Raw genomic sequence first — 27,532 nt, 5'->3', positions numbered from 1 at the left:
CCTCCTAATCTGGAAACAAGTCATCGGTCCTGCATACTCCGGCTCCTGATGACTGATTCTTGCCCTGTTGGTGATCTTCTTAGAACTTCTTTTGCCGCTATACTCTTCATCAGCTTTCTGCTTGTTGCCTGTTGCTGGAGCTTCGAATTTACCCTGGGTTGCAGGATCCTTATAGGGTTTCATTCGAAGGGTGTGGACCATATCTCTGATCTTTTGTCGTCTTGTGTTGGGGACACAAACTTCAACTTCATAAGTAACACCAGACAACTGTCTTACAACCTTATGAGGTCCAAAGTAGCGCCTGAGGAGCTTCTCAGAGATACCAACCTTCCGAATAGGAGTGAAGATCCAGACGAGGTCACCAGGCTGATAGACAACAGAGCGGTGGCTCATGTCATACCTTTGGCGATCGTTTTCTTGAGCCTGCAGCATGCAGAGTTGAGCTAACTACTGAGCTTCCTCAGCTCTGGTTAACACCTGGCTGATGTAGTCGTCGTCCATGTCATCAGGATGTAACAGAAACACAGCGTCCATCATCGTAGTTGCCTCACGCCCATGCACCAGGAATAATGGTGTAAATCCTGTGGTGTCTTGTTTAGCAGTGTTGTAGGCAAACATCATGAAAGGTAGTACCTCATCCCAGTTCCTCTGCCCAACATTGACAAACATTGAAAGCATGTCGGCCAAGGTCGTATTAAGGCGTTCAGTAATCCCTTTAGTTAGTGGATGGTAGGCAGTCTTCTTGTGATGAGTAACGTTGCACCGATGGTTTATCTCTGTCACAAGATTCAATTAAAAACTTTCCCTAGATCCGTAATTAATGACCTTGGGGCACCGTGTTTTAATACAATGTCTTCCACGATGAATTTGGCTACCTCGGATGCTTCGGCTGTTTTCACAGCTTTTGTAATGGCATAGTGTGTCAGATAATCAGTGCAAACAATAATCCATCTATTGCCACTACCAGACGTTGGAAATTGTCTAAGGAGGTCAATCCCAACATGCTGGAAAGGTGTTTCGGCTGGTGAAATTGGTATGAGTCGGCCAGGTGGTTTCTGAGGAACTGCCTCTCAACAGTGCGACACATAGTGACAGACACTCCTAAATAAACCTGGCCAGAAAAATCTCTTGCGGATTCTATCGTATGTCTTAATAAATCCTAAACGTACAGCCTTGGGTGTGTCATGGAATTTCTGTTGAACATCTAAGCGCATGTGTTTAGGAATCACTGCTAGCCACCTCTTTCCAAACGGATCAAAGTTTTTCTTGCAAAGTAATCCATAATTTGAGATATCTTGGCATCCTTCTTCTGCTCAGCAGAGAGATCCTAGAGTGCAGCAAGACAGTCACTATCTTCATCAAAGTCTTGATGGTCTTGCACAGGGTTTCTTGAGAGACAGTCAGCATCTTGGTGTTTTCTTCCACTTTTGTATGGTAATGTTAAACTCTTGAAGACATAGTGCCCACCTGGCAAGTCATCCTCTTAGATCCTTCAGACCTGTCAACCAACAAAGTGAATGATGATCTGTAACAACTGTGAATGGCCTTCCTTAGAGATACTGTCGAAATTTGCACATGACCCAGATTACAGCAAGACATTCTCTTTCTGTAGTTGAGTAGTTTCTCTCCGTTTTTGTAAGTGCCCTGGAAGCATAGGCTTCTCTTTTCCATCCCTAATCTGCACCAGAAAAGTACCCAATCCCATACCCACTGGCGTCTGTATGTAGTTCTGTAGGTGCTCTCGTCATACAGACCAAGTACAGGGTCAGTCATCAGAACTTTTCCCAGCACATGGAAAGAATCTTGTAGAGCACCACCCCAGATAAATTTAGCATCAGCTTTTAACAACTCTTGGAGTGGCCTGGCTTTGATACAAAAGTCTTTGATAAAACGACAGTAATAAGAACATAATCCAAGAAAGCTTCTCACATCTCTAATACTTTTAGGAATAAGAAATTCCGTTATAGATCTCACCTTTTCTGGGTCTGGCTGCACACCTTCGTTTGACACAAGGTGTCGAAGTATTTTGATTTCTTTTGCTCCAAAGAGACACTTTCTTGGATTAAGTTTCAGTCCGCCTTGTTGGAGACCCATAAGAACAGCCCTCAGTCTTTTTATATGTTCATCAAATGTCTCTGAGAACACTATAGTGTCATCTAAATAACAAAGACACATTGTCCACTTGAGGTGCCTTAGAAGATTATCCATCATCTGTTCAAAAGTTGCTGGTGCATTACGCAAATCAAACGGCATTACCTTAAACTCATACAGGCCCTCAGGGGTGATGAATGCAGTTTTCTCACGATCTGCCTCATCTACTTTGATTTGCCAGTATCCCGAGTACATGTCCATGGTTGAGAAAAACTCCCATTCAGACAATCTAGTGTATCGTCAGTTTGTGGAAGAGGGTAAAAGTCCTTTTTAGTTATCCTATTAAGCTTCCTATGATCAACACAAAAGCACCAACTGCCATCCTTCTTCCTGACGAGGACCACTGGTGATGACCATGGGCTCTGCGAAGGCTGAATGATGTCATTCTTCATCATTTTCTCTACCTCATTGCGAATTATTCAACATTCTGTTGCTGACAAACAGTATGCTCAGTGGATTGCAGCATTCAAAGAACTCTTGAAGAATGCTAAGTAGCTTCTTCTGTTGTTCCTTAGTGAGATCTGGTGATAGTCGAGCTAGAAGATCTTGTCTCGTAGTGGTAGCGCTAATTTCACCCCCAGACTTGGCATGGGAGATTTCTATGACACTCAGCTGTTCTTCAATTAATGGCTCAGCATCTGCTATGCACGTGCATCTTGGAAGGATCTGCACTTCTCAGCAATAGTTAACTATCCACAATTCACCGAATCTGTTCTTAAATGAGATGACTGAGGCTGGGATGACCAAGTCATTCTTCAGTGGTATGCTTCTCTTACATTCCACTACAAGATACATGGGTCGATGCATGGCTTGACATGTGACAGCTACCTTTCTAGTGCTGACTGCAGGAATGATCACTTCATCCAGCACACATAGTCTCCACACACGCAGATGCACATCTTTCTGTCCACAGTATCTCATCTTGTCTAGCATAATCTTTGAGTGACCACAGTCTATTATCGCTTGAGAAGCTTTCAAAAAGTCCCATCCAGAATGATGTCATGACTACACTCTTGTAAGACAATGAATTCTGATGGCTGTGTTTGGCCACTTATACCCACACCAATGTTACATCTCCCTGTGGATGTTACATATTTCCCATTAGCCACCTTCAGCAGAGATGTTTTGTTGTCGATGAATACAGTTTTCTGCAACTGCCAACGGTACTTCTCCAAAATGACTTAATATGATGCTCCAGAGTCCACAAGAGCTTGGGCTGGTTGGCCATCCATGAGGATATTGATGTAGTTTCCTATTATTTTTGTAGTGATCGACGGCGGAGGATTTTTCTCTTTGGTAGCCTCATCTCCAAGGAATGTTGCACCCTTTAGTTTTCCAGGTTGTGGCAGCTATGTGATCAGTTGGAGCTTCTAAACGGTGATGGAGGCCTTGATCAGCATGTTGGGGAGCGTCCTCTCCAGCAGCTAGCTTGCGGCGATGGCGACCTACGTCGTCCTGTACCCACATCTTCTTGTTCATCTTCGTCGTCCCGGAGTTGGTGTCGGCTAAGATCGGTCTGCTGTCTTCTGGCATGGACATCATCAAATATCTGCTGCCTTTCTCAACAGTAGCGCACCACATGTCCCGGTCGTCCACAGTGAGAACATATTGGTTGGTTATTGGTTATCCTGGGTCCTTCAGACATCACTCTTCCTCATGCGGCATTGTAAGAACGTAACTCCACCTTGGTCTTGCTGACTTTTTCACTCTTTTAAAGGGACAAGAGACTGGGTTCAATGTCTTTTCCACTTCTTGACCTCTTGAAGTGTCTCAGTTTTTTGCTCACTGTACAATGCAAGTACCATCTGAACTTCCTCTCTCACTATCTGATGAAGAACACTTGTGAAATCAGTTGCTTCCTCCATCACAGACATTGATACAATGTTTGGAAGCCGTTCAAACTTCTTGTGTGTAATTCTTTTTTGATACATTGTCTCGATATACTGGCACCATTTTATGAAGTCGTCTGCTGTCGCAACCTCTTTCATGAGTGGAGCTTGATACATGTCCTCAGCAACACCCTTCATGAGATGTGCAACCTTATCTTCCTCCTTCATTCTAGGATCCACTATTTTACACAGCTCCAAGACATCTTGAATGTAGGATGCTGTAGTTTCTCCTGGATGCTGTGCCCTGCACTTTAATTTATCTTCAGCGTTGCACTTCTGTCGTTGTGTGTTGCCAAAATACTTGCGCAGTTTTGCCTGGAATACTTCCCAGCTTGTGAACTTCTCCTCATTGTTTTCATACTGTAGCTTGGCAGTGCCCTCCAAGTACAAAAATATGTTAGCCAAACACACGGTGCCATCCCATTTGTTAAATTTGACTATACGCTCATATACCTTCAGCCACTTGTTTGGATCTTGGCAATCGTCACCAGAGAACCCGGAAGGATGTCTTGTGTGGTGGCACACCATTGCTGTCATCGTAACATCCTCTTCTTCTGTCTCTGGTAGATTGTGATCTGTTGAATATGGCTTGAACTCAGGTTTCTCTCCACGTAAACGGCAGCTCTGTCATGGCCTGATGGGAGCCACTGTATCCTCGATAAGGTTTATTCAGCACTTGCACATACAAGAGCTCAGAGTGAACTGCCTCTGGCCTGAACACATACAGTACATAAATGGCTACAGAACATTCCAGTACAGTGATTTTTGCCATTTGTGGATACTTCTAGAATGTACTCGAACTGAATATAGAAATTAAAATTGTACAGTCCAGGTGAGTTTTGAACTCACGACCCTCAATGCAACAGTTTAGAATCATATCCTTTACACCACATTGCTACTTAGCTTCTTCTGTGACAACATTTCAGTACATTACTAGAAATATTATCAACCCCTGCAGAGTTCTTACTTTTTAGAGACATGATGATTTTTTGAATTTCATCTATAGTGACAATCCTAAGGTGCATTTCCGAAATTGTGTTTGAATATACAGCTTGACAAAGAGTTAAAGCTTCATCAACATTGGGCTTGCAACCAGTCTGTTGAGTTACTGACAGGAAGTGTTTATTACAAATCTCAGCCGCACTTTTGGGTGTATCTACTAGGGTAACTTCATATCTAATTTTATTTACATCTTCTTTGCTTGTTGTATCTCTTCCTGTTTCTTTTTTTACAATGCTCCAAATTGTTTTTATTTTATTATTAGAATTATCTATTTTCTTCTCATAATAAAGGGCTTTCAATTACCGAATTAGTTTCTTTAAAATTTTAGAGTATAATCTATAGTGTTCCCATTTTTCTACATTGTAGATAATCTTATTGCAGCATAATTTCCCTTTTGGTTTTACATGACTGTTTTATACCATTTGTAATCAAAGGCTTACTTACAGAATTGGGAGCACTGTTTCTGACCCATTTCTTTGGAAATATTTCTTCAAAAAGAGCACAGAATTAATTTAAATTAAGTAACAACATTATCAAGGCTACATGCTAAAGACCAATCCATTTGCTGCAACCGTTTCTTTTGCCTCTTCGTTCATTACTCCTGTGAATTTCCATTGAGGAAATTGTTTTTTTGAACAGATTAACATCATAAAGAGTGAGAATTTGTCCATCATGATCTGATAGCCCACTTATAACCTGCCTGACAGTATAATTCTGATGTCTACTTACATCTAAAAAAATGTTATCTATCATGGTTTGGGACTCCGATGTACTTCTTGTTGGGAAGTTTCCTGTTGCTGTACAAAGATGGAACTTGCATTTGGGACACTGCGTGTGCATTGTAGCTTTTCACTCATTACTTTCGCATCTGGATGCTGATTTACACTAATGCATGGCAATGGTCTACAGTATCATATCCAGTGTCCTCTACCATTTTTAGTTCATTTTTATGCTTTGTAGGCACATGTAATGGGGTAGCTTATTTGTAGGTCTGCCTCTCTTCTTCATAGTTCGATTTCATGTCATAATCTGTGATTCTACAGTTGACTGACAAAAATGATGTAGATTCAAAGTTTTCTTTCCAGGAAGCCCAAGACAGTTTGCTCAAGCACATACTCCCGCCATGAATTGGTTAATATTACAGCCATATCAATGGCCAGAGCAAACGTGCATTGTGTCTGCTTTCATATTTTAATAAATATTCTATGAACTGAAATAAAAGTGTCATAGCTGTCAATACCATCCATGGTAATGTTGTACAATTTCACAACTTCAAGTCTCAGAACATCATGGTAAAATATTTCCCTCTTATCCCAACAACTACAGCCTTGTTTGATTCCAGTGCCTTTGAAGTTTGAGCTCAAAGTGACTGAGCTACTGTCAAACCACTTTGTGAGGATTACAGAATCATCATTGCTGGGAAGCTCTTGAATAAATCACCGTAGTTCATTTTGCCTTCTGGCTGGATCAGTATATCAAAATCAGTCTAAATCTTCTTCCTTGAGATAATCCATTTTCTGGTAAAATTCATCATTGCTGTAAGCCACTGAAGAAAAATCAGCATCATATTCAAGTTCTTCAGTATCAGATACATCACTATTTTTGAGAAGTTCTAAAATCTCTTCCATGCTGAGTTTTTTCTTTATAATTCCTGATCATTATTGAAAACATTTCAACTAATTACTAACAACAAACTATTGTAAAAAGGTACAAACACTTAGAACTGGCACACAAACAAAATGTGAATTTTTGTAGGAAAACAAAGGACTAATGATTTTTTTAAACTTTTCCATGGCATCTGCAATTCTGCTGACTTATAGTTGTAACTAATTTTGAAATTATGGAAACCTCTTTCAACAAGAAACACGTATCAGAACATTACTGAACTTTTACTGAACTCTTAGCCACAAACTTTGCACGTCCGACACTTTGTGCGTGTGATTGAAGTTCAAACATTGGTCAACAGATGGCACTGGCATGCTTACTGGTAGAAGAGAGTGTCCAGTACAAAGTACACTATGTTGGTTACAAAGCCTTTAGAATGCATATATTGGCTGAAAATTAAATAAGCATGTTCAACATATGCTGTACATCAGATATGTCTAGATCTGCATGATTAAGATTAAACATTTTGAAAATGAGTTTAGCTTCATTCCATTGTGTGCTAGGTGCTAGTATTTTACTCAGATAATCCTAATTCCCTCTGAATGAATGGTAAAATTTGACATCATGATAAGTCTAGAAGCAGCTAATTCAAAACATCCCATAGGTTTTATAATTTCAGCCAAAATAATATGACCACTGGTTTAATTTGGTCCAAATTTTGATTTCAGTACAGCACCAATTCTTCCCGACATGGATTTGACCAGTTCTTGGTAGGTTTCCAGAGGTGTGTGACACCATATGTCTATGCACAGATCACACAACTCACATACATTGCTGGCTGGTGGTTTGCGAGTGCAAAGGGTGCACTCAATTGTGCTCTTCAAGCCATTGTAGTATCATTCTGGCCTTGTGGCATGGACAGTTACCCTGATGCAAGATGCCACTGCTACTACGGAAGACATCCAGCATACATGGATGCAGGTGGTCCAAAATGATGTTCATGTAGTTCACAGCCATGATAATTCTTCAGTTGCTGCCACAGGTTGCATGGAAGCCCATGTGAATGTCACCTTTAGCGTAATACAGCCTCCACTGGCCAGCATCTGTGGTGCAGTGTATGTTTTGAGCAGCCAGTGTATCCAAACATGACCACCAACTTGAAGTAAGAACAAACATGATTCACCCAATCAAGTGACACGTTTCCATTATCCAATGTTGAATGTTAATGATTCAATGTTCACTGCAGTCATAACTGACGTTGAATCAACATGACAACATGTACCGTATTTACTCAAATCTAAGTCGCACTTTTTTTCTGGTTTTTGTAACCTGCAGCTTATAATCGAGTGCAAAGTAAGCTGAAGTTCTGAAAAACGTTGGTAGGTGCCACCACAACTAACTTCTGCCATCAAATATATGTAGCACTACAGAGGCATGCTTTGCAGGCACAAAGATGAATACTGGCGCCAAAACCTCTGTGTCAGTAAATAAATTTAAAAAAAGGTAGAACACAAGGTTTTTTCCCCACCCCAAGTTTCGAGCACTGCATTTTCATACATTATCCAACGAAGTAAATAGAAATTCCGTATTGTTCATCTTCGAATGTAGCAGCCTTTCAAATATTCGTAGCAACAAAAATAAATTTCTTTATACAAAAATACTAACAATGCACAAGGCTTTAAGATTGTTGCACGAGTTCATACACTGGGACTCATTAAGATTTTGCGTAACAGCACCTATTGCTTCGTGGAATTTTGTGAAGTGCTTGTTGGTGTTAGTGAACCATAATGAAGCACTTTCATTAAAGTGCCAAATTCAAGGGGGGAGTTATTTCTTTTGCAGAAGAAAGTGCTAATCGTGCTGCAGGTCTGCGATATGGGACTGATGAGAGTAATGTCAGGCGATGGCGACTCCAGAGAGACAAATTAGTGGGCCAAAGTGTGGCCACTATCATGCACTAGAAGTGATTTTAAATGAATTTGTTAAGGAACAGCATCAGAAATTCCTGCCTGTGAATGCCAAAATTTTAAAAATTAAGGCACCTGAAATTGCTAGAGAGCAAAAAATCGAAAATTTTAAGGCTAGTCGCAGCTGGATTGATCTGTTTATGAAGTGCTGGTGTTTTTCACTCCGGAGGCATACTTCAGTTGCACAGAAGCTGCTGAAAAATTATGAAGAAAGCCTTGTGGAATTTCAGTGCTTCATAATTAGGCAATGCACAGAAAAGCGATACATTCTTGGTCAGATAGGAAATGCTGACCAGACTCCCGTATTTTTGACATGCTGTCAAATTATATAGTTGATGACAAAGGAAAGAAAGACATAAGTGTTCTTACATCAGGGGGTGAAAAACAGCGGATGTCTGTCATGGTTGCTTGCACAGCTGATGGACATAAACTACCCCCATTTATAGCTTTCAAGCGAAAGACTTTACCGAAATCGGAAGTGTTTCCAAAAACTGTAATTGTACGAGCAAACAAAACTGGGATGTTTTCGGAGGACATGGTGCTGGAATGGATTGGGCGTGTGTCGTATCGTCGTCCTGGTGCAATGCTTGGTTAACACAGTCCGTTGGTATTAGATGCGTATGCAGGCCATACAACACCTGCAGTAAAACGAAAATTAGAGGAAAGCAAAACGGACTTGAGAATAATTCCAGGTGGGATGATGTCAATTCTGCAACCACTTGACATCTGTTTGAATAAACCACTTAAGGATGAGCTTAAACCCATGTACACAGACTGGTTTTTGAAAAGAAACAGACAACTGACACCAACAGGGCATGTAAAACACGCAAGTTTGTCGCAAGTGTGCCAATGGATTTATGATGCATGGAAGTGTGTTCCAAATCAGACTGTGCAACAAGCATTTAAAAAATGTTTGATCTCCAATGCGCTAGATGGTATGGAGGACGATGCTCTGTGTGAAGAAATGAGCAACAAAGAATTGAGTGATAGTGATTCAGAATCATGACTGATATTTTAAATATTTCGTATAACTTGACTTTAGGTTCTGCCTTACGGCAGGTCTTGTCTTGGGGGAAGCCTCGTCAGAGAGGTCCACCAGATGAGCGTCTAGGGAAGTGATTCCAGTGGTGGTTTCGCATTGCCTTCCACTGCTGATGATGAAACGATAATGAGGACAACACAACACCCAGTCCCTGAGCGGAGAAAATCTCCGACCCAGCCAGGAATCGAACCCGGGCCCCTTGGTGTGACAGACTGCTGCGCTGACCACTCAGCTATCGGGGCGGACATTTTGTATAAGATGTATTACAAACCTAATAAAATTTTGTTTTAAATTTCAGCGTTTAATTTCTAAATTATTTTCATTCTTATTTTATAAGTGTTGCTACCTTGCATTGCACAGGATACAAAAGCGTGGAGAGCTGCATCAAAGCAGTCTAACGGACTGAAGACAACAACAACACACTCTGCATTTGAAGCCCTCACTCAAAATCTACTGAAAAAATCTGACTGGCAAGACTGTTTGGGATGTATGTCAATATGGCCAACTCTAAGTTTTGAGTTTTTTCCTACCTGTGACAAGAGATGGTTGCTAATAGGAACTTTTATGAACTGTGAATCTCATGCAGTATTCTCTTCACCATAAGAATAATGTGAATGTAAACATTATGCCATGTATTCTTTCGTGTTTGCTGCTATCTCATCTAAATCCTGTCTGCCTAGTAAACTGCGAAACTAGAGTGAGACAACAGCAAACGCAGAAGAATATACATATGTCACATTTATATTCATATTATTCTTATGCTGAATAGTGATACAGTCAGAAATGAAGCACGGGAACTGACTAGATTTTTAAATCTAAGATGACTCTAATTCCTGTGCAGAATGTAATGTACTAAAGAGGTGTCTGCAAAGATTTTCAAACAGAGAAAAATTATCACTAAACTTGTTGATAATTATCAAAGAAAGCAGCAGTGTAAGTAACAACAAATAGCAGTCTCTTGCCATTGTTTCACTAATGAGACAATTCCTCTTTTTTTTGAGTGGCGACAGGTCGTAAACACTCATTATCAGAATGCAACAAACAAAACATGACACAGTACAATAATGCATTTCCAGCTTAGAGTGGCGTAAACACTTATAACAAAGTGAACGGCACTTATCAGATGAAAGCAAAATAAGCATTGATTCAAACCAGATGAAGCATATGAAAAAGGAAGGGTACCCGTATAAATACAGACATAGCAATGGCTACCTGGTAAAGCTTAACTGCTAAATATACGACTCGAACCAAACTACTGTAGCTGTATCTTCTTCCATTCAACCTAAATTGTGTCTCATGTTACAATGGACCAACTTTGTTTCGATTTGGAGGTGCGATCTAAAACTTTTCTCTCCCCTTGAATTTCAAATCTCAAATTTCAGGTGCGGCTTAGATTTGGGAAATTTTTTTCCCCTTGATTTCTAGTCTCATTTTTTTGCAGGTGCAGCTTAGATTTGAGTAAATACGGTTGGGGTCATCTGCTATGGAGTCCCAGCAAAAAATTTCCTCGGGGTTCAGACTGTGTCAAAAACTGTGTTTAATCTGTTAAATATTGTTTCAATATTAACACTAGATGATCAGTACACACAAAGATAATTAAATTTCCTTGTAAATGACAGTAATAACTCTTAGTTCAATACCAGATGTTACAAAATGTTTATGATTACTAACTGTGATTTCAAACTGTATTTCTTGGTGAGTATAGGCACTGTGTCTTTCATTATTCCTGTTTATAATTTTTATATTTTTGACATGTTGAAAAATGAATGATGCTTATCCTGTCTTGCATTTTGGATTCAACACATTGAATTGTTTACCCTTAATATTTTTGTTGCTTCTGTTTTCCATATACAAGTTTTGTATTGTCTACAAAATTGTGCTGATGTTAGTTAAAATTTTACAGAGACCAGCTAGATGAAGACCGACGCAATGTAATGTTTGTCCTCTTGGAGCGTTATTACTATGCCATAGAATCATTAGCTTTTCCTCTGCCTCAAGGATTTACCTCCTTTTTTACGTACCTTGGATACAGGACGTTGTCTTTCTCTATGTTTTTGCAATACCTTCAGCGCAGCGTTTTTGAACTGCAGATTGATGTCATGAAGGCTATTATGGCAGGTAATTGTAACTTCCTTAAGTGTAACAAATTAAATAATATCTAATTAAGTCAAAAATGTATAAAATTTTCAGAATCAATTTCTGACTGTCATGTAAAATGTCCAAGTGTCTGCTCTATTTCATATCTGATCCATTTCATAGAAAATGAAATAATGTTGTGAGCTCAAGAACATGCTTTGAACGTACTGTCCAATGCTGTAGGAGTACAATATTGAGGTCAGTTATAACTGTGTACTTAAGAGAAGAAAAAAGAGAAGTTAAGCTACCATCCCAGGGCTAAAAGCAAGGGAAACCACAGTCGCTAATTTTCCCATGGGCAACAGCTCTACTGTACGGTTAAATGGTGATGGCAACAAAACTGGCATTCAGTAGGGTGGAGCTTGGGATGTTAAATCCCTTAATCAGATTAGTAGGTTACAAAATTTAGAAAGGAAGATGGGTAGTTTGAAGTTAGAAATAGTGGGAACTAGTGAAGTACAGTTAGGACTTCTGGTCAGTTGAGTACAGGGTTATAAACTCACTATCAAATAGGGATAATGCAGGAGAAGGCCTAATGGTGAATAAGACAATAGGAGTGTGAGTAATCTTCTATGAACAGCATAGTGAATGCATTAGCATAGCCAAGACAGACATGAACTAAACATTCATCACAGTTGTATCCTTAGATGCCGACTACCACTGCACCTGATAATTTATTTGCCACTGACACTTAGTTTCAGAATCATGAAAGAATGCTGTATATGTGGAAGAGACTGGAAGATACTGGAAGGTTTTGTATTGATTATATAATGGTGAAACAGAGATTTCAAAACCAAATTTCAAACCATAAGTCCTTCCCAGAGGCAGATGTGGATCTTGACCATAATTGGTTGGTTGTGAACTGTAGATTAAAACTGAAGAAACTGCAAAAAGGTGGGTAATGAAGGAGATGGGACCTAAATAAGTTGGAAGAACCAGAAATTCTTGAGAATTTCAAATGAGCAATGATTGAAACAGGAGAAAGTTTACAGATATAGAAGGGGAAGTAAATGAATTTGAAATGGGAGGTATGATACTGTGAGAAGAATTTTACAGAGCAGTAAAAGATCTTAGTTGAAACAAACCCCTTGGAGTGGATGACATTACCTCAGAATTACTGATATCCTTGGGAGAGCCAGCCATGACAAAATTATTCCACCTTCTGTCCAAGATATATGAGACACATGAAATACCCTCAGATTTCAACAAGAACATAACAATTCCAATTCCATAGGAAGCAGATGCTGTCAAGTGTGAATCTTACTGAACTCTCATTTTAATGTGCATGGTTGCAAAATACCAACACCAATTATTTACAGAAGAATGGCTAAAATGGTAGAAGCTGATCTGGAGCTTGATAAGTTTTGGGTTCTGGAGTAATGTAGGAACACATGACGCAGTGCTGGCCATACTACTACTCTTAGAACATAGGTAAAGGAAAGGAAGAAAGGTTGAACAGAATGGACAATGTCTTGAAAGGAATATATAAAATGAACATCAACAAAATCAAAGCAAGGATAGTGGAATATAGTCGAATTAAATCAGGTACTGTTGAGGGAATTAGATTAGGAAATGAGACTCTGAAAGCAGTGGACGAGTATTGATGTTTGGACAACAATATAACCAATGATGACAAAAGTAGAGAGGATATAAAATGTATACAGGAAATGGTTAGAAAAGTGTTTACGAAGAAGAGAAATTTGTTACCATTGAATTTAAATTTAAGTGTTGGGATGCCTTTTCTGAAAGTATTTATCTGCGGTGTAGCCTTGTAGGGAAGTGAAATCTGGATGATAAACAGTTTAGACAGGAAGAGAACAGAATATTTTGAAATGTGGTGCAACAGAAGAATGCTAGAAATTAGATGGGTAGATCATTTAACAGATGAAGTGCTGAAAAGATTTAGGGAGAAAAGAAATTTGTGACATAATTTCACTAAAGAAAGAGATTGGAGATATCAAGGGATTTAGTATTGCAGAGAAGGGGTATCATAGGAGGAGACAAAGAGACAAATGCAGTAAGCAGGTTTGAATGGATGTAGGTTGCAGTAGTATTTGGAGATGAAGAGGCTTACACATGATGCGGTAGCATGGAGAGCTGCTTTAAAGCAGTCTTCAGGCTGAAGATTGCAACAACAAAAACCTACCCTCCATTTTGGATGATGAGAAATGTTTTGATAATTGAGTTGCAGTAAAAGTTTTCCAATCATGTGACAAGAGGGGCCAAAGTATGGAGACAAATAAGTAATCTGCAACATCTACAAAAACCAAATATGGCTATAAAAGTGGAATATTAAGAAGGGCAAGATTGTGATTGAAATTCAGGATTAGTCTTCTCAACATTGTTGCTTAATTGTTACACTGGAAAAGTAATGAAGCAAATGAAAGAAAATTGTGGAGAAAGAATAAAACTGCAAGGGTTACAGATATTAGAAACATATCCTTTCTGCTCGAGAGCAAGGAAAACATAGAAGACCTGATCGAAGGAGTCAACAGTATGCTTTGCACAGATTGTGGGTAGGGATAACACAAAACTAAGTATATTGGAATGATTTGTTTAACATCAAAACTGAAGTCTCGTTCAAGTAAAAGAAGTGAAAGAGTATTCATATCTAAGAAGTAAGATTACACAGAATGACTGAAGCAAGAAAATAGCATAAGTAGATTGGCATGGTAAGCTTTCCTCAATAAAAAAAGATGCTGCTGGCATCAAATATTGATATGAAACTGACAATGAAGACCCTGAAAACACATGTCTGAAGCTTGCAATTCTATGATACTGAAACATAGACCATGGGGAAATTGAAGAGGAAGAAATTGGAACCATTTAGAATGAGATGTTACTGAAAAAGATACAAATTTAGTGTACTGGCAAGTTACAAAATAATGTGTGACTGTGCTGGAATGACAGGTGGACAGGAAAAATTTTAAGGCCAGGAAAGTAGTATAATTTGTGAACCATATTGTATATGATTGTCACAAATGGGCATTCAGCCAGAAATACCTTCATCAAAAACAGACGACAGACACACACACACACACACACACACACACACACACTCAAACAAAAGTGACTCACACAGGACTGCAGTCTCTGACAACTGAAGCCACACTGTGAGCAGCAGCCCCATTGTATGATGGGATTGGCACTGGGTGGGGGTAAGGAGGAGGCTGGGGCAGGATGGAGGGGGGTGGGGGGAGGGATAGTAAGGTAGAGATGGGAGACAATGAAGTGCTGCTGGTGAACATGCAGGGACGAGGTGGAAAGTGGGTAGGGTAACTGTGCAGTCTGGAGGCTAGGCAGAGGGCAGGGGAGAGATGGGGGTGGTGGTAGTGGAAAAGGAGAGAAGGAAAAAACACTGTGTGTAATGGTGGAATGAGGGCTGTGTAGCACTGGAATCAGAACAAGGAAGGGGCTGGGTGGGTGAGGCCAATGACAACTGAAGGTTGAGGCCAGGAGGGTTACGGGAACATAGGATATATTGCAGGAAAAGCTCCCAGCTGCGCAGTTCAGAAAAGCTGATGTTGGTGGGAAGGATCCATATGGCACAGGCTGTGAAGCAGTCATTGAAATGAAGGATGTCATGTTGGGCAGCATGCTCAGCAGCAGGGTGGTCCGCTTGTTTCTTCGCCACAGTTTCATTCATGCTGATAGGCAGCTTGTTGGTTGTCATGCCAACATAGAATGCAGAACAGTGGTTGCAGCTTAGCTTGTAGATCACGTGACTGGTTTCACAGGTAGCCCCCAAATCACCCCATGTTAACTTTCCAGAACTTCTTAACCTTGGATATTGCCTCACCATTGTTCCCCAAATCCTTCAACATGCAAACTTACCTTACATCTGCAGAAAGAACTACAGCCCACCATCTAAAAACTGATCCCAACCTTATAATCCTATCTGCAGACAAAGGCTCCACCACTGTTGTTTTGAACCGTAAGGATTATCTGGCAGAACGACCCCCGCCAGCTGTCAGATACATCCACCTACAGATCTTTCCACAATGACCCCATTCCAGAAATCCAGCACGATCTCCAGTCACTCCTCAAATCCTTAGGCCCATCCCAGAACCTCTCCTTGGAGTCCATCTCTCTGCTCACCCTTACCACTTCCTGCACTCCTACCTTCTCCATGCTTCCTAAAGACCCTAAATCCAACTACCCAGGATACCTCATTGTGGCTGATTACTGAGAGAATCTCTGCTCTCATAGACCAACACCTTCAACCTATTACCCAGAACCTACCCTCCTACATAAAAGATACCAACCATTTCCTCCACTGACTCTCCACAATTCCTATCCCTTTACCACACGGTGCCCTGCTCATCACTATTGATGCCACCTCCCTGTACACTAACATTCCTAATGCCCATGGCCTTACTGCTATTGAACACTACCTTTCCAGACACCCTATGGATTCCAAACCAACAACCTTCTTCCTAGTCTCCATGACCAAATACATCCACACTCACAATTATTTCTCCTTTGAAGGCATTTCCTAAAAACAAACCCGGGGTACAGCTATGGGCAGCCATATAGCACCATCCAATGCCAACCTGTTATGGGCCATCTAGAGGAATCCCTCCTAAACACCCAGAAACCTAAACCCCTTACCTTGTCCAGATTCATTAACGACATCGTTGTGACCTGGATCGAGGGTGAGGGCACTCTATCCACATTCCTCTAGAACCACAACAGCTTCTCTGCCATTTGCTTCACCTGGTCCTACTCAACCCAACAAGCCACCTTCCTAGATGTTGACCTCCACCTCAAAAATGGCTACGTCAGTACCTCTGTCCATATCAGACCTACTAACCACTTTGACAGTTGCCAGCTGTTCCATACCAAGAAGTTCATTCCATACAGCTTAGCCACCTGTGCCGCCGCATCTGCAGTGACAAGCGGTCCTTCTCAAAATATACCAAGGGTCTCATAGAAGCCTTCTCAGACCACAATTATCTCCCAAATTTGTACAAAAACAAATCTCTTCTGCCTTATCTTTCCAGTCTCCCACTACCTCCTAAAGTCTCACCATATGGCCACTAGCAGCATTCCCCTTGTAACTCAGTACCACCCAGGACTGTACCAACTGAATTAAATACTCCGCCAGTGTTTCAACTACCTCCATCATGCCCTGAAATGAGAAATGTCCTGCCCACTATACTATCTTCCCACCCCTCCCACAGCGGTATTCCACTGTCCACTGAACTTGCACAATATATTTGTCCATCCTCACACAACCCCTGCTCCCAACCCCTTACCTCATGGCTCATACCCTGTAACACACCTAGATGCAAGACATGTCCCATACATCATCCCACCACCACCACCTACTTCAGTCCGGTCACACACATAACCTTTCCTGTCAAAGGCAGGGCTACCTGTGAAACCAGTCATGTGATCTACAAGTAAGCTGCAATCACTGTGCTGCATTCTATGTGGGCTTGACAAACAACAAGCTGTCTGTCCACATGAATGGCCGCTGACAAACTGTGGCCAAGAAACAAATGGACCACCCTGTTGCAGAGCACACTGCCCAATACGACATCCTTCATTTCAATGGCTGCTTCGCAGCCTGTGTCAGATGGATCCTCACCACCAACATCAGCATTTCCGAATTGCACAATTGGGAACTTTCCCTGCAATATATCCTACATTCCCATAACCTTCCTGGCCTCTATCTTCATTAGTCTTTGTCCTCATCCATTCCAGCACTACACAGCCCTCATTCCACCATTGCACACAGTCTTTTTACTTCTCTCAATTTCTGTTACTTCCCACCCTGACCTCTCTCCTGCCCTCCATCTGCACATAGCTGCCTTACCCTCTCTCCACCTCATCCCTGCATGCTCACCTGCAGCACTTCATTGTCCCTCACACCCACCCTACTATCCCTACCCCTCCCCGCCCCAGCCTCCTCCTTACCACCACCCAGTTGCCACTCCCATCATGCATGGGTGCTGCTGCTCACAGTGTGGCTTCAGCTGCCAGAGACTGCAGTCATGAGTGTGTGAGTTGCTTTTGTGTGTGTGTGTGTGTGTGTGTGTGTGTGTGAGAGAGAGAGAGAGAGAGAGAGAGAGAGAGAGAGAGAGAGAGAGAGAGGGAGAGAGAGGTCTATTTTTGATGAAGGCCTTGTTGGTCGAAAGCTTATTTGTAACAGTCTTTTGTTTGTGCCTATATTTGACTCAGCATCTCCACTATATGGTGAGTTGCAACTTTTGTTTTCATAAAATTGTTACATTTCATCCTGGATTTTCCATTGTTTGATATTCTGTATGATGTTAAATGTAATTATTGGTACATGTTATAAGGAATGTCATACCACAAAGTGAAGGAAAATAATCTTTTAGTTTCATAAGGAAATATTAAACATTTCTTCCTGGTAGTTGAAAACTGTAGTGGTTATGAATGGTCATTTCTGAAGTACCACATTTATTGTAAAATCTATACAGTACAGTGTTCTCTAACATTGAGGTCTCACTATCATGTTGAAATTGAAAATTGTAAAAGCACAACTTGTTTATAAATGTGAGGAAATCACCATAGGGATTCACATACCCACTTCTCTTGAACTAACTCAAGTTGGATGATAAAGCAGAGCAAAAGAAATTTGCTAAAGCATATTTCCATTGTTTCTTACGTGCCAAGAGTTATGTTTGAGTATGTCTACTGAACAGGGACACAAGCACTAATGTTTATTATAAAAAATGTATGTATTAGTATTTCAATTGTTAATTCAGCTTGCTAATACTCAACCATTTTAACCAATGAAGACACAGATGATTCCAAGGAAGGTGTGAAAAGGAAGTTGCGACTGCTGCTTTTTCTGCCAAGATCTAGAGCAAAGCGTTTGTTGAATCAGTGGACACATCCAGCAAGCTTAATGTTGCGGGCTCGAGAACATGCTTTAAACATATTGTCTGGTGTTGAAGGAGCACAAGCTCGAGGTCATCCTTCACAGAGGACAAAGAATATTCAGTTGGGTTCAAAAGGTATGTTACAAAAATTCTTTAGAAGAAATAATTTAACATCTCTTCTACACTGAAGAGGCAAAGGAACTGGTACGCCTGCCTAATATCATGTAGTAGGGCCCCCGCGAGCATGCAGAAGTGCTACAACATGACTTGGCATTGACTCGACTAATATCTGAACCAGTGCTGGAGTGAACTGGTACCTTGAATCCTGCAGGGCGAACCATAAATCTGTAAGAGTAGAAGGGGGTGGAGATGTCTTCTGAACAGTGCATTGCAAGGCATCCCAGATATGCTCAACAATGTTCATGTCTGGGGAGTCTGGTGGCCAGCGGAAGTGTTTAAACTAAGAAAAATGTTCCTGGAGCCACTCTGTAGCAGTTCTGAATGTATGGGGTGTTGCACTGTCTTTCTGGAATTGCCCAAGTCCATCAGAATGCACAGTGGACATGAATGGACACAGATGATCAGACAGGATGCTTATGTATGTGTCACCTGTCATAGTTGTATCTAGACTTATCAGGGGTTCCATATCACTTCACTGCACACACCCCACCAGCCTGAACAGTCCCCTGCTGACATGCAGGGTTCACAAATTCATGAGGTTGTCTCCATACCCATACACGTCCATCTGCTTGATACAATTTGAAACAAGACTTGTCTGACCAGGCAGCATGTTTCCAGTCATCAACAGTCAACTGCCAGTGTTGACAGGCCCAGGCAAGGCATAAAGATTTGTGTCATGCAGTCATCAAGGGTACATGATAGGCCTTCGGCTCCAAAAGCCCATATTGATTATGTTTCATTGAATGGTTCACATGCTGGCACTTGTTGATGGCCCAGCATTGAAATCTGCAGCACTTCTGTCATGTTGAACGATTCTCTTCAGTCATCATTGGTCCTGTTCTTGCAGGATCTTTTTCCGGCCACAGTGATGTCAGAGATTTGATGTTTTACCAGATTCTTGATATTCACATATTCAAAGTACACTCGTGAAATGTTCATATGGGAAATTCCCCATTTCATCACTACCTCGAAGATGCTGTGTCCCATCGGTCAAGCACTGACTATAACACCAAGTTCAAACTCACATAAATCTTGATAATTTGCCATTGTAGCAGCAGTAACCACTCTAACAACATGGGCCGGACTCTTGTTGTCTTATATAGGCATTGCTGATGCAGTGCCATATTCGGCCTGTTTACATATCACTGTATTTGAATACGCTTGCCTATACGAGGTCTTTGGCACTTCAGTGTATTTTGCACCATAATTGAGAGGCTGCCTTTAGAGTAAGTTTGCAATTAACTAATGTAGAGAAGCATCATTGTATAAAATTTTCCCGGCGTACTGTTTGTTCCATAAAAACACGGGAGAACTGCCGTAAGTCAGTAACATCTTGCCACGATATTTCAGCACAAAGTCTTTTGGCCATCTTCAGGTGAGTACAACTGGAGAAGTACTGGCGAATACGCGCTGAGCTCTGCTATTTAAAGCCAAAGGGGCTGCATTGTACATGCGCTGCGCATGTACTGTTTAGTGTGCGCATTCACAACTCCGTGTGCTATGCCTGGCGCCCTCTGCGGTGAAAACTTGGCATTTCGATATCAGATTGATCTTCATCTTTATACCAATAACTATGTTGACTACGAAGTTTCTCTACAATGGGATTCCAAGCGGAATTTAACTGGTAACTGCTATCTCGATTGATAAGAGTCTCGCTGTCTGACAATTTTATTTCTATGGATTCATTTATAATTGAACTCCAGAAATTTGATGTTTGAGCCACAATTTTTGTATCATTGTAATTCATAGAATGGCCAGTAGAAATGCAATGCTCAGCAATTGGTTGGGGGTTGGTGGGTTGGAGAAGGTGAGTATGCCGCTGGTGTTCCATAATACGTTCCTGCACCGTTCTTGTTGTCTGCCCTATATATGACTTGCTGCAATCACACGAAATCTTGTAGACACCTGATTTATGTTGGCCCAGGTCATCCTTAACGGATCCCACCAGTGATGATATTTTAGGAGGAGGGCAAAAGATGACTCTAACTTGATGCTTCCTCAATATTCTACCAATCTGTGACGAGATGTTCCCAATAAAAGGTAGATAAGCCGTTGAGCTGAAGACCTCTTCTTCTTCCTTGTTGCGTTGTTTGTAGGACTGCATAGCTCTGTTCACTTGCTTAGTTGAAAAGCCATTCATCAGGAATACTTTTTGCAGGTGTTTCAGTTCCACTTCAAGACTGTTGACGTCAGAAATAGTATGGGCACGGTGGAGTAAAGTTTTAAGGACACCCATTGTTTGTGCCGGATGGTGGCAACTGGTAGCTTGCAGATACAAATATGTATGGGTAGGTTTCCTATACACCGAATGACCAAGTGTGCCATCATTCTTGTGCCGTACCAGAACATCTAAAAATGGCAATCAACCATCTTTTTCAGTTTCCATAGTGAACTTAATATTTTCATGTATGGAATTCATATGATGTAAAAATTCCTGGAGACGGTCCATGCCATGAGGCCATACTATAAAGGTGTCATCCACGTAACGCCAAAACACTGTCGGCTTAAAAGTGGCAGAGTTGAGAGCTCTCTCCTCAAATTTTTTTGTAAGTTGTAGAGATAAAGGCATTATTCCTACTTTTGCCAGAATTGTGCATTTTTTAAATACTGCTGCTGCTAACAACATCAAACGTAAAGCAAGCATGGCATTGGTCAGAGAACGGATTCGTTTCAGTCGGCATGAATTAGATGCCGTGTCAAAGGATATATTCTATATACATCTGGAATTGGCAGCAAGATTATCTTCTCTGTCATGGGATTGGGTCGACGGTGTGATATGGGCTAAAGCAAACTGGAGCCATGACAAGGCTGTGACGAGGCAAACAGCCAAGATTAATAGACTTTCTACACAGATGCAACAGGAAGCTCCTCGACAATCTGTTGTTAATTTGACAGAGAAAGATTTTGATGATGCGACTATGTCTGTGTTAGAAAAAGGTCTGAATTTTGCCCCCACACCTGTTTCACCGCCATTTGTAGACTTCGTCAGTGCCATTGAAGAAGCTGCACGCCGTCTTGATACAGATAAAGTGGAGGAAGTCCGACGTGAGTCTTGTCGTGTGCTGACTAGAGGTGCACCTATGAAGAGTAATATCTCACCTATGGAAAGGAGAGCTCTCCGTAATTTAAGAGCAGATGTGGATACAGTTGTCTTAAAATCGGACAAAGAAAATTCTACAGTTCTTATGACAAAGGATGGTTACGTCAATAAGATCAATGTTGTATTATGTGATTCCACCTATCACAAAATTGATAAGGACCCCACGAGCCGAGTTATGTGAAAAACAGCAGAACTGTTGTCAAACAGTTCTCTACCAAAGGAGGTCATCGAGAGATTGAAACCAAATAGCGCGGTTCCTCCCAGGCTATATGGACTGCCTAAGATCCATAAGGAAAATGTACCATTACGTCCGATCGTGAGCAACATTGGGGCAGCCACTTACGACCTAGCAAAATTTCTGGCATCACTGCTTAAACCAGTTATAGGCAAATGCCCTCATCACATAAAAAGCTCTAGTGATTTTATCAGCCGTATTCAGTCTTTACAGCTGCAAAATAATGACTTGCTGGTCAGCTTTGACGTGGTTTCTCTTTTTACCAAGGTGCCTCTTATAGATTCATTACACCTGATCGGTAACATGTTTGATGCAGATATTACAACGTTGTTCAAACACTCTCTCTCTTCTACATATTTTACATTCAACAATGAATTTTATGAACAATCCGACAGTGTCGCCATGGGGAGTCCTTTGTCTCCCCTGGTGGCAAATCTTTTTGTGGAAGATTTTGAAGAGAGAGCTCTCAACTCTGCCACTTTTAAACTGACAGTGTTTTGGCATTACGTGGATGACACCTTTATAGTATGGCCTCATGGCATGGACCGTCTCAGGAATTTTTACATCATATGAATTCCATACATGAAAATATTAAGTTCACTATGGAAACTGAAAAAGATGGTTGTTTGCCATTTTTAGATGTTCTGGTACGGCGCAAGAATGATGGCACACTTGGTCATTCAGTGTATAGGAACCCGACCCATACAGATTTGTATCTGCAAGCTACCAGTTGCCACCATCCGGCACAAACAATGGGTGTCCTTAAAACTTTACTCCACCGTGCCCATACTATTTCTGACGTCAACAGTCTTGAAGTGGAACTGAAACACCTGCAAAAAGTATTCCTGATGAATGGCTTTTCAACTAAGCAAGTGAACAGAGCTATGCAGTCCTACAAACAACGCAACAAGGAAGAAGAAGAGGTCTTCAGCTCAACGGCTTATCTACCTTTTATTGGGAACGTCTCGTCACAGATTGGTAGAATATTGAGGAAGCATCAAGTTAGAGTCATCTTTTGCCCTCCTCCTAAAATATCATCACTGGTGGGATCCGTTAAGGATGACCTGGACCAACATAAATCAGGTGTCTACAAGATTTCGTGTGATTGCAGCAAGTCATATATAGGGCAGACAACAAGAACGGTGCAGGAACGTATTATGGAACACCAGCGGCATACTCACCTTCTCCAACCCACCAACCCCCAACCAATTGCTGAGCATTGCATTTCTACTGGCCATTCTATGAATTACAATGATACAAAAATTGTGGCTCAAACATCAAATTTCTGGAGTTCAATTATAAATGAATCCATAGAAATAAAATTGTCAGACAGCGAGACTCTTATCAATCGAGATAGCAGTTACCAGTTAAATTCCGCTTGGAATCCCATTGTAGAGAAACTTCGTAGTCAACATAGTTATCGGTATAAAGATGAAGATCAATCTGATATCGAAATGGCAAGTTTTCACCGCGGGGGGCGCCAGGCGCAGCGCATGGAATTGTGAACGCGCACACTAAACAGTACATGCGCAGCGCATGCGCAATGCAGCCCCTTTGGCTTTAAATAGCAGAGCTCAGCGCGTATTCGCCAGTACTTCTCCAGCTGTACTCACCTGAAGATGGCCAAAAGACTTTGTGCCGAAATATCGTGGCAAGATGTTACTGACTTACGGCAATTCTCCCATGTTTTTATGGAACAGCATCATTGTACTTATTAATAACAATAATTTTTAATGAAATGTGTTGTAATTTTCACTTTAGAGCCAACAATGGATATTGAACACAAATCAGCTCCTGTAGCAACAGATTAAATTTGTCTATTATTCCATGAAACCAAACAACAATAGTTCTGATGAAATTTAACATAAGCCATAGTTTCAGATAGAAATTTAATATGCAGTAGTTCACAACTGATACTGATACACATCAAGCACTTCTGACTCACTGTGCACACACATTGCAAGTATGATATTAAGCAAAGTTCCGTTAAGCCTATCAGTGGTGGAAACCACACCCTCATAAGTCGAAACACTATGCAACATGTCTAAATCAGTCCAAGTAACCAGCCGTAGCAGTCGTGGCTCACTTTGGACAATATAACTGAAAGATTGTGTACTGCCAGCCTGCTATAGTAGTTTATGTCACCAGCCTTTGATACTGACAGTGTTCCCACCACATGCACCCTTCTTAGATGTGGGAAATGTTACACTTATCAGTACAGCCATATCTTCCATTTGCACATCAGGTGGGATGTGAGAGGTCTGGTGATTCAACTGTCTGTGAAGCTGTATCATTGTCCAAGGGTGTGCTCATCAGCTTGCAGGAAAGGAGGACCAGGCAGCTATCCTGTGTTACCTGGGAGTAGACAGGGCTACAATGTGGTTGCAACTGTGAAGATGGTGGGCTCCACAGTGAGGGAGGTCGCTGACCAGGGTGCCAAAACTAGTATTGATTGATATTTAATGAGGGACCATTGTCAGTCACTGGCATGTGGGGTGCACCCTGTATTGTGAATCAACCATTTTTGTCTGCTGGAGGCAAATGACATGAGAGCAGCTGGCAGAGTAGTCCACATTGATTAACTTCACAACCTCAAGAAAAGGCCCACAGAGGTGGCATGAACTCTGGCTGACAGCACTATCCAGTACCATAATGACTAGTGTGAGTCTGGCTAGTGTGCCTGGAAGATGGCACACTGTCAGACCTACTTGTGCAACTTTGTTGTCCATATGAGGCCAGTAGACGTAGTGGTGTGCCAGTTACTTCATCTGCAGTGAAGAACTTGGTAAACTGCACAATAAAAATTACCCCGTTCACATTTTTCATGTTTGTGAAAGACTTTAGTTGTGTTTATCATAAAATTCTGCCAGGGAAATTCAAATCTTACAGTGCAAAAGGCTTCTCGATCCATTCATTACAAATAGAAAACAAATTTTCACATTAATAAATGATACCACAGGACAAGACAACATTTGGCTGAGAAAACATTAAGTCTGATATCCCACTAAATTTATGCGTTGCCGAGTCCTGTTTTTGACATACACGATTTGCCTGTGACACAGGAGGACTCTTTAAAAACTGTGATGTTTAATGGTTATATGATGACATGAGTAAACTGATAAAGGGCCTAAACATCCATAACAGACACAGCCCGGAGAATAATGGAATGAGCTTACAACAGGTTGATGGCAAACAGCTTAACCCTCTATCTTACAGGGAATCAAGTTATGCATTTCCAAACAAATAAAAACGATCTATGGGTACAAGAGATAGAGATCAGTGGGCAAACCCTGTGTGAAACTCCTTTTGTGAAGTTGTCCCAGAGTGTGAGTAAACCAACAAAAAGCTTTGTTCTTCCCTGTTTTGCACTTACAAATTTCTCTCATTATGTTTGATGTGCAGAGTGGATTGCTAACATCTTCTGCATACTTCGATTCAGTGCTGCCCTGTAACATCACCTTCTAGAACAATGCAGTGTATGCAGTAAGAATATCATGTAACACTGATAGCTGAACATCTTAGAAAAACATCTTCAGTAACAGTAACCTAAGGATTCTTACAATAACATGCCAAATACAATGCCTGGGATAAACGTGAAGCAGCCAGAACAAATGGTCAAATGCCAATGTAACATAGTACAAGCACACACCATCAGCAAGTGTATAAATGATTAGTTAGTTAGTTACATGTTCCATAGACCATTTGAATGATTCTTTTATTGAAATGATGTTGAATGAGTCAGTCTACATTTTTAGTGTTAACATTAGTTGACATATTTTTTTATTACTACTCATGCAACTGCACTTAAAAACTACGTTCTTATGTTTTTTTACTGGCTACCAGTTTTTAAATAAAGTTCATCCATGGACCAGGAGTTGTCCAGAAGAAATGTATTCAGGTTATATTTAAAACTTGCTTTGCTACCTGTCAGATTTTTTACGTTATTGGGAAAATGATGAAATTTTTGTTGCAGCATATGGAACACCTTTCTGAGCTAATGACAGCTTTAATAAAGGATAATAAAGGTCTTTTCCCTCTAGTGTTGTAGGTATGGACATCAATGTAGAGATGTGGACATTGTTGTTCTTCTCAAATTATGATGAATTATTTATGACGAATTTTATCAGCAAATATATGTATTGTGATGGTGCAGTTAAAATGGTTAACTCCATGAATAGGTGCCGACTTGACAACTGTGACTGAACACCCCATATTATTATTAGTGCACATTTATTTATTTATTTACATGTCAAGTTCTGTAGGACCATATTAAGGAGCAAATCTGCGAGGTCATGGAACGTGTCTGTACATGAAATTACAACATAAAAGTAATAACAGATAAAATAAAATATTAATGAACCCAAAAAAAGTCAAGCCATAAGATTAAGTAAACACAGTCAACAATACAACAAGAATGAGCTTAATTTACTAGAAACTCCTTGACAGAATAGAAGGAGTGGCCCATGAGGAAACTACTCAGTTAAGATTCGCGTGGATTACTGCTAAGATTTTTTAATTCGAGTGGTAGCTTATTGAAAATGGATGCAGCAGTACACTGCACACCTTCCTGCACAAGAGTTAAGGAAGTCCAATCCAAATGCATTTTAGATTTCTGCTGAGTATTAACTGAGTGAAAGCTGCTTATTCTTGGGAATAAGCTAATATTGTTAACAATAAATGACAGTAAGGCAACATTCCACATGGGAAAAATATATCTAAAAAGAAAGATGATGAGACTTACCAAACAAAAGCGCTGGCAGGTCGGTAGACACACAAACAAACACAAACATACCCACAAAATTCAAGCTTTCACAACCAACGGGTGCCTCATCAGGAAAGAGGGAAGGAGAGGGAAAGACGAAAGGATTTGGGTTTTAAGAGAGAGGGTAAGGAGTCATTCCAATCCCGGGAGCGGAAAGACTTACCTTAGGTGGAAAAAAGGACAGGTATACACTCGCACACACACACTTACCCATCCGCATATACACAGACACAAGCCGACATTTGTAAAGGCAAAGAGTTTGGGCAGAGATGTCAGTCGAAGCGGAAGTACAGAGGCAAAGATGTTGTTGAAAGACAGGTGAGGTACGAGCGGCGGCAAATTGAAATTAGAAATTAGCGGAGATTGAGGCCTGGCAGATAGCGAGAAGAGAGGATATGCTGAAGGGCAAGTTCCCATCTCCGGAGTTCTGACAGGTTGGTGTTAGTGGGAAGTATCCAGATAACCCGGACGGTGTAACACTGTGCCAAGATGTGCTGGCCGTGCACCAAGGCATGTTTAGCCACAGGGTGATCCTCATTACCAACAAACACTGTCTGCCTGTGTCCATTCATGCGAATGGACAGTTTGTTGCTGGTCATTCCCACATAG

At 40.9% G+C, this 27,532-nt stretch overlaps 1 protein-coding gene across 2 annotated transcripts in view; it reads left to right on the top strand.

Annotated features, from left to right (window-relative positions):
* Nucleotides 1-27,532, top strand: part of LOC126174841 (protein pigeon) — a 483,403-nt gene that overhangs the window by 413,100 nt on the left and 42,771 nt on the right. For both annotated transcript variants that reach the window (XM_049921225.1, XM_049921224.1), the window contains 2 exons: nt 11,560-11,774; nt 18,563-18,781. In XM_049921225.1, coding sequence (XP_049777182.1) covers nt 11,560-11,774; nt 18,563-18,781 — 434 coding nt within the window. The remainder of the gene's footprint in view (nt 1-11,559; nt 11,775-18,562; nt 18,782-27,532) is intronic.

This window comes from Schistocerca cancellata, chromosome 3, assembly GCF_023864275.1.
Source record: "Schistocerca cancellata isolate TAMUIC-IGC-003103 chromosome 3, iqSchCanc2.1, whole genome shotgun sequence".
In the NCBI taxonomy this organism is placed as follows: domain Eukaryota; kingdom Metazoa; phylum Arthropoda; class Insecta; order Orthoptera; family Acrididae; genus Schistocerca; species Schistocerca cancellata.
Note: the sequence above shows the minus strand (reverse complement) of the source record. Positions and strands in the feature narration are given on the sequence as shown.